The sequence below is a fragment of the Montipora capricornis genome, chromosome 14, assembly GCF_036669925.1.
Source record: "Montipora capricornis isolate CH-2021 chromosome 14, ASM3666992v2, whole genome shotgun sequence".
NCBI classification, from domain to species: domain Eukaryota; kingdom Metazoa; phylum Cnidaria; class Anthozoa; order Scleractinia; family Acroporidae; genus Montipora; species Montipora capricornis.
The window spans coordinates 36,209,698-36,218,285 of NC_090896.1; the positions used below are offsets into that span (position 1 = coordinate 36,209,698).

The 8,588-nt window shown below is 40.4% G+C and overlaps 1 protein-coding gene and 2 non-coding genes across 3 annotated transcripts in view; 2 read left to right on the plus strand and 1 right to left on the minus strand.

Annotated features, from left to right (window-relative positions):
* Positions 1-2,471: 2,471 nt before the first annotated feature.
* On the plus strand, positions 2,472-2,555 carry Trnal-uaa (transfer RNA leucine (anticodon UAA)). Its single transcript has one exon. It is a non-coding gene; the product is annotated as a tRNA-Leu (tRNA).
* A 1,814-nt stretch (positions 2,556-4,369) lies between these two features.
* LOC138034009 (U11 spliceosomal RNA) lies at positions 4,370-4,497 on the minus strand. The gene has a single exon (XR_011128785.1). It is a non-coding gene; the product is annotated as a U11 spliceosomal RNA (small nuclear RNA).
* A 1,233-nt stretch (positions 4,498-5,730) lies between these two features.
* LOC138032511 (melanopsin-like) overlaps positions 5,731-8,588 on the plus strand; it is a 3,928-nt gene continuing 1,070 nt past the window's right edge. Inside the window, exon 1 of the mRNA XM_068880209.1 lies at positions 5,731-8,588. This exon is cut by the window's right edge and continues 1,070 nt beyond it. Coding sequence (XP_068736310.1) covers positions 6,239-8,179 — 1,941 coding nt within the window. The 5' untranslated portion in view covers positions 5,731-6,238 and the 3' untranslated portion in view covers positions 8,180-8,588.

Consider the following 8,588-nt stretch of genomic DNA (forward strand, 5'->3'; position numbering starts at 1 on the left):
ACACCTCATCTCGAGTAAATCAGTAGCAGCTATCTCTGGAAACCTAGCTGAAGACTCCATTTGAAACTCTGAGTCGTTGATCTGATCGGCGTTATTTCAAGTTGAGAAACTAAATATTTTAAGCAAGAGCCGATACAACGTAAATTTGATTTTAGTGGAGTACTAGACTTCGGCTGGCCAAACCAGCCTTCTACAGGTACAATGAGAGTTTACATTGAATTGCTTCTATGTACATATATATTTATATAGTAAATCGATGCTGACGTAATACTGGAAAAAATGTGATAAAACATGGCAGTTACAACGAATTTGAATTCAAATAGAACTCGAGGCATAGCAGTAAAGCATGACACAGAACGGGATGTAAAAAAGGAATGTAGCTCTCACCAAAGAATAAGACAGTTTTTGCGTTTCGATTATCGAAGTGCAGGTAACACCCTGTGAGGTACGTTTCCTCGATCGTAGAAGCTTACGGAGCCCAATATTATCGACAGGGTAAAGCCAAGCGCATACAAGTGCGTAAGTACAACGCATATCACAGCACGCTTCAGTGGGTCACTTTCGCCCCAAATGCAGGTCGTGCGATGACCCAAAAACGATCGAGCGAAATGACGACCATAGTCTGGGGCGGATCCAGGATTTTTCTTAGAAGGGGGTGCACCACAAACAAATGGCTTAGCTGACTGGTGACGTTGTTTTTTCGCAGAATACCAGTTGTATCAGAAAGCCGTAGGTGGGGGGTGGTGCGCACCCCTGCACCCTCCCCCAGATCCGTCCCCGAGAGTATTCAACGACATGGCGTTCAGAAAGTGGTACGCAAAGCCACACGTCTCAAACTACACTATTTTGCCAAATAACCAGCCCTTGCTTATCGCGGGAGGTAACGAAAATAAGAGCTCGAGGTGCGTAGTTATCTGAAACGACAGAAGGCTGTGATCCCCCAAGAGTTTCCCCAAAAATCCATTGATACCGACGCCTATGTGCACTGATAACCGCAAAGTTTGCGTGCGTGTCCTTCGTGGTCCATTGCATTTTATTTGTCATACAATCAGGGGCAAAATGTCAATTTCGGAAAATATCTGTTCGGAAGACGATTTGAGATCAAGAATTTTCGGAACATCTGTTGTAAAATTTCTTGCTTGCCTGCCTGTCCGAGGATTTTCGAACATCTAAAAATGGTATAATTGCCCAGTTTTAACGGATTTTTACCCTAAAAAGGTCACCTAGAATTTCGGGAGCCTTTTTTCTGGCTGAAAATTTCGAAACGGTAAGTTTTAATCCCTATAATTTTCGAATCACTAGACTTTTAGCTAGGAAATCCGAACAGATGAAAAACTTTTAGGGGACAAAAATATGCCTATATCTAACGTTTAAATACTAAAATACGTTAGCCAATGCTACGTTTAAGTGGTTTTGAACTATATTCTCGTTAGGTGCCCCTGATACAATCGACTGTACTCGTACAGTTTCATTTCTTTCCTATTCGAAGTTTGCCTTCTGAAAAGTGTAAAGGAAAGATATCATTTCAGTGGTCCGAGATAACCAGGCTGAAGAACACCGCTGCATTAATTTAAACACTTTTTGATTAATTAAACTTTGTGGCATAAAATATGCGTAGCGTTCTGTCATCCAAGATATAACTTGACCTTAACTAAAATAGGCTGGGGTCTCCCTTTTTCGTTATAGATTATGCTCGATATAAAAATGAAATGAAAAATAATTTTATTTCATTTTTAAAACTTAGATCTCTTTTAAAGACATAAAAAACTTACTTACGTTTATCAAAAGATCTTTTAATGGTAGATAGTGAATTAAAAGGTCACTTAGATTGATTAAGACATTTTAAAGTCATTAGTAAAATTTTAAAACGAATACGTTCAACCAATGCAGATCTCTTAGCACAGGTGTAATATGCTCGTGTTTACATGAACCTCTTAGAAGTCGGGCTACTGAATTCTGGACATACTGGAGTTCTCTGCCTTTGCGGTAGAGAAAACGAAACCGACATTTCGTGACTCTAAGGTCACTTTATGTCGCGTATCAAACGATGTGACAGTTTAGGCCTCAGTCTGCATTGACCCAGTCTGCAGTCTGCATTTTGTACCTCGTCTGCATTTTATACTGACCGATAAACAAACCATTGTTAGGACAGATCAAACAAAGTTCACGAAGGCTTTCTCTTCGAAATGGAACTACGGTCGGCCAAACCTAGCATGATCGATCAGCGCTCAAACTTGAAAGCCGATCGGGCTTGTCGGCCCTCCGCTTTTTACGAATAGCTTGGGACATTATGAAGTGCTTAAGTTAAAAATCCTTTTCAGCGGTTTTCGTTTTGTTGCGCTCGATTCGAAACTCTCGAGGTATTTGGTTACTGCCAGACCGAGAAAACCTGGCAACGAACAAGTTGAGAGGTCAATTTAATATTAAATTTTAATTTAAATATAATAAATTCACCAATATCTCAACGTGACACCAGGATGGCCGAGTGGTTAAGGCGTTGGACTTAAGATCCAATGGACGTATTGTCCGCGTGGGTTCAAACCCCACTCCTGGTAAACTTTTTTATATATATTTTTATTTTTTGTGTTTATTTTTAATCATCGGGGATTTTTGTCTTTTTTTGTTTTTTTCACAGTGTTAAATGGAAAAAGAGTGCTAACTGTATGTTGGACTACTCGTAACCAGTATTTCTCGTTTTGTCACTTTGACACCGAAAAAATAATTGAAATATCTTCACCGTGAAAAATCAAGCTTTGGCTTTTGGTTTTAAGTATTCCAAAGTCTTAATGCTATTTTTCTTGTATTTTTCTTGTATTAAAAGTGGTATGAGCTTATTGTATTGTAAGTAGTGTAGTGATGTAATCAATAAAAGTCATTAAAAAAATAATTTTAAAAAAGAAAGTCTTAACGTTATTCTCAAATGCCTGTCAGTAGCTCTCGGCGTCATGCGAGCGGAGAAAAGAGGCGAAGAGCTCTGGAGAGCTTCCTCGCAGCCGCCCATTAGTCCCTGGGGATTAGAATGCTTGCGAGGACACTTCCTTGAGTAAAAGAAGGGTCTGCAAGCGGGCTACATTAAACCACGTTCTCTCCAGGTATATTTGCGTGTTTTCATATATCTTTCTGTGTTAAGTATTAGATGATTCTCGACAACTCAGTTGTTGTGGGTGGTATTTTAGAAGACTCCAAATAAACGATACAATATACAAGAAAACTTTACCTTACTACCTCATTACTCAGGGGCACCCAACGAGAATATAGTTCAAAACCACTTAAACATAGCATTGTTAAACGCATTTTAGTATTTAAACGGTAGATATAGGCATAATTTTATCCCCTAAAAAGTTTTCATCTGTTCGGATTTCCTAGCTGAAAGTCTAGTGATACGAAAATTAGGAATCAAAACTTACCTTTCGAAAATTTTAGCCAGAAAAAAGGCTCCCGAAAATTCTAGGTGACCTTTTCAGGGTAAAAATCCGTTTAAAATGGGCAATTATTCCCACCTTTCAGATGTTCGAAAATCCTAGGAGAGGCAGGCAAGCAAGAAATTTTACAACAAATTTTCCGAAAATTCTAGATCTTAAATCGTCTTCCGAACAGATATTTCCGAAAATTGACGTTGGGTGCCCCTGATTACTATGCATTCACGATTCTGCGGACTTTTACTTTTCGCCGACCGCCGGACCAGACGCCATGTCCAAAGCCGAAATTAAAGAAGTCTATATCTGAGCCGAAACTCATCCTAAAGGCACCGAATTAGCGTTGGTCATGAACATAATACTAATAATACTTTGGCTAGTAAAACAATAATTTTGATTGACGATCCCCAAACTGCTACGAAAGGGATTCAAGGTTTTTGAGCAACAGAAGCAGAGAGATCAGCTAAGAAATGTCAGAAATGGACAGAGCATGACCACTTATAATGTTTACTCTGAAAAGAACGACCTCATTGCAAGTATTGGCATCATTGGTTTTCACGGAAAGGAACTCTGAAATTCTGAATAAGAACATTTCCCATGCCAGGACATAAATTTCTCCCAGATTTTTAAACTTATCATCTCTAGTAGTAAGAGGATAGTTAGCACATAAAACGTGACGGTGTCAAGATAAGTAAACAAGGGAAAACAGCTCACTTCCGGTTGCCAACCGCCAGAAATACGCTGACGTCTGTGTTCGCAGGCCGTGGCTCAAAAAAGTCGCCTGCTTAATTAAGTTCCCTTAATCTACTTTTCAAATTAATTGATGGAAGCTTTAAGGCATTGTGGCCTATTAATTAAGGGTTATAGTGAGATTCCGCAGAATTGTGAACGGTGAAGTCATTCGCTGAAATCGTAGTAGGAAATATCTGACTCTCTCACTTCTGCATCATTACGAGGGCGTCGGTGCTAACGGCTACCAACTGCCACAGGTTTCCAAGGATTACGCCTCCGAAATCTAATGATGGCGATTCCTCGCAAGGTCATTAAATCTCACGTGCCAATGACGGCAAAGGCCCTTTTATCAGTCACAGTGATTTTTCAGGTTTAAAGCTCTGGATCGCTTGGTCTTCATTTTGGGATATTCACGTTTGAATGCGCATGCACAAAGGGCAAGAGCAATTTTCATTCGTAATTCAAAAGTTGATCGCAACCATCACCAACACAATGACCAATGTTTTTTTCCGAGATTCGTGTAAAAGTTCTCACGTATTCTCTGCACGGACCCACGCACTCGAATTTAATGTGATATCTGGGTGAGTCGTGAGTCATTTCACAAACTCATTTGTCCGTTTGATTTTTTCGGCGATTTCTGGGACATAGTCTGAAGTGTCAGCTGTCTCTTCGCCCAAGTCTGCCTCGCCCCTTTGGCGGGTTTGGGCGAGGAGACGGCTGACGGTTGAGCAGCAACATGACCAAAAAACATCGTTCCTGGAAAAAAGACATAAGAGATCTTGTTCTATGCAGACGTTCAAATACTAAGAATCCCGAGTGCGACAAACGCTCTATCTTTTCAATTTATACAAAACGACAAAAAGACAATATGAATTGCGCAGCATACGATATTTTATTGGGTTTTGACTTTTCTTACCATCAATATTATGTTTATTAATAACGAATAATCAAAATCGATTGCGGCGTTGCTTCCTGTTTTGAATATACCTCTGATCTGATTAACGGTCAGAGATATATCACGAAAAGAACCACTTCAATAACTTAGACTGGCGCAAGCCTTTCACGAAAAATGGTGTGCAGAATTCTGATTCACGTCTTGACGCTCTTTGTGCGAAATAATCGTACTTATCGACTTGACTTAAAGACCTTCGTCGATTGAAGGTCAAAACATGCGTAAAAATAGATCATTTTAGGGTCTTAATCTATCACGTAAAAGAATTAATTATAAATAGTAAATGGCTTTATGACCTCGATTTGTGGTCGTATGAAGTATATTTTTTCTCCGCGGTTTCATTCACATTGCATTTACGTCGAAATGTACCGCTGTAGTCCTAAATAGTTTGGAAGTTTCATCACTTTGGATGAAAACAAAATGAGATAGATCAAGCCAATTTTAAAGTTATGTTCAAATGTTATCTTGCACTTGAGATTCATAATCTTCGAAACGCTCTTTTATCAACGCAAACAGTATCACGTATTAAGACTTATGATGTTTACGATATTAAGATATTAGCTGATATTGGGTCAAAAGCGGCCTTGGGTCACCTCCTACAATAAAAAATATAAAAGAAAATTTGCGTTCTCTTTTTGAACGTCTGTCATTTGCGTATGTTTTACAAAGCAGGAGGCTTCAACACTTGAATGCTCACCACGTGAGTTGTGAATCGCACAGGTGACCCAATCGTCACCTGGATGTTTTTCAGTGCCAAAGAGAAAGGTAAATACATCACTTTCTTATCAACTTCACAGAGGGAGCTGAAGTTTACAAAGGCTTAGAAAACTCAACAAAGTTTTGTCATGTAAATAGCTTCAATTGGACTGTTTAAACACCGTAATGCCATTGGTCAATACACAAGTCATTAAAACCAAGCATTGTCTCGAACCTACTCAGTGCTGCTGAAGAAACAAGATGTTTGCCACGGTACGTTGGCTTCGGCCTTGAAATTTACGTCAAGATATAAACAGCCTTAATAGTTTCATGACCTTTACACTCAGTAACGATAAGGAAAAGAACGCTGGGTGGATCTGCAGAGTTTGATTTAAATGAAAAAGTAGAGTACCGCGGGAAATCAAAGTTTTCCGTGACAAACATGAGCACTAGCTATAGTGGAGGACCAAATGACGGCTCATTTCAACACGAAGATTATGACAATGCGCGTATAGCTTCTGTCGTGTATCTGTGTGTGGTTGGAACTTGCGGGATCATTGCAAATTCTCTGGTTGTATTTGTCTTCTGGAAATGTCCGAAGCTCAGAACAGCGGCCAACCTATTTATTCTGAATCTGGCGTTATGTGATTTGATGCTATCCATTTTAGACAGCGTGTTCTCCATCGTATCGACAAAACAGGGCAAATGGCTCTTTGGTCATGGAGGCTGCGTTACGTACGGATTTTTTCACTACTTTTTTATATGCTGTACTGTTTCAACGCTTGCAGGGATTTCAGTCGACCGTTTTTTCTTTATTACTCGCCCAAGCCAGACTCGGGCGGCCCAAATGATTACACGGCGAAAAGCGATTGCGATGCTTGCAATAATCTACTTATACACTCTCGTGTTTACATTTCCACCTTGTGTTGGGTGGAACGATTTTGTGGTGGAACACTCACTCTACAGTGGCTGTTATATCAATTATGGTGATCAAAGAACGTCCTCTATAGTTTACTCAATTATAGCACCGTTTTTTCTATTTTTGGTCCCACTGACGATAATGATTTATTGCTACGCAAGAATTTTCCTCGCTGTTCGTCGTAGCACGCGGCGCACGATCAGCCGATCGCTTGGATCTCAGTCTTTGAAACGCTACCCACTTCTCAAAAGGACCCACGTACAAACCGCTAAAATTATTGTCGTTGTTATTCTGTTCTCGATGATTGTTTGGGTTCCCTATGTGGTTGTTTCTTTTGTGAAAGCCGCTAATGGCAAAGTAAACCCACTTGTGTCACACATCACTGTCCTCGTTGCCAAGTCTTGCGTGATTTACAACGTTTTAATCTACGCAATTTTGAACCGCAAATTAAAAGCCGCTATTTTGGATGCAGTTTCTTGTGGGAGACAGAGCTTCTCTTCAATTGGATCCCCGAGTTCTGGAAACAGTCTCCACCGGAATAGAGCCAATCGATTTGTGAGCGAAACGGAAGTGTCTGGTGCCGAAGGTCTGAAGAACCGTTTTAGTACTTTACCAATACAACAAGGAAAGGAAAATGTGCATAATCAATACACCGACAGTATTTCTCTATCACAATCTGCAAAATTTGAGAACTGTGTTTTAAAAAGTCTTGATTTTGAAAACAAACAGAAAAGTGACGACAAGGAAGGAGTCGTGTCTCACTGCGGGGACAAAGTTCGTGTCAAGGAATCAAATTGCAATACGCAAGCAGAAGTGATGATAGCGACAACTGAGAACAATTTCCAAATTCTTGGACGTCTGGACAGGAGGTCAAGTGGCCGTAAAACAAATGGATTTCCTTCGAGATCAGGAAAAGATACGCTTGCAGAGGAAATTGTTGCACCACAAGATACTTGCGAAAACATAGAGGCGGAAAGCACCTCGAGTAGTTTTTCTCGGAATGAAATCCCTCGCGCGAAATCCTCTAAGAATTCGCGTTTGCAAAGCTTATCGTCACCCTGGCAATTGCACATGAAGGGAGCGTCCTCGCCCTTCGTGCACTCGATGACTCGACAAATGTCGAACGATTCGAGAAATCCTCGCGCGAGCGTTGACAAGGACAGAGAAACCGACGCTTCATCGACGGTGTCAAGCGCGTATTCTCGTGATACCTCGTTTTCCCAGAGATCCGCAACCACGCAAAGGCCTACGAAGGCCCCATCCGCGGACAGATCCAATTCAACGCACATCTCCGAACGAAGAAGAAATCACAGGTTTATTAACTACGGAAGGAAAGACAGCATGGATCCTTTTCATACCTCAGCGAAAGAGTTGGTAGAAATACAAAATTTCTGGAAGCGTATGAGTTTATGTTTGGATGACATAGATATCGGCGGTGTAACAAGAGAGATCGAGATTGTTTAACAAGGATATTCGAGCATTCGCTGGGATTCGTTTATTCTAGTCCTAATAAATTTATGTAACTAGACATTTATTTATAAATCTGCATGATATAATAGTGCAGTCAAATGGAAAGAATTTGGGAAAGCCAACAACTTTTAACTGCAGAATACTCTGCCACTTCGACTGCGCTACTGAAAATCAGTGGCTACACGTTACGCGGAAGATGATCAATTTCAAGAGGGAAGGCTGTCTTAGAAACTGGCTACGAGGTACGCAGTGAGAAAAAATGACTAAATTATATATTTCAACTTAAATTTATTAGTTTCTGCGAATCACGTAGCCGGCTACAAAGAACTTCTGCAGTTGGAATACATTTCTCATTGCGTCAACCGCCGCGCGTACCCGGCATAAAACATTTATGACGCCATTT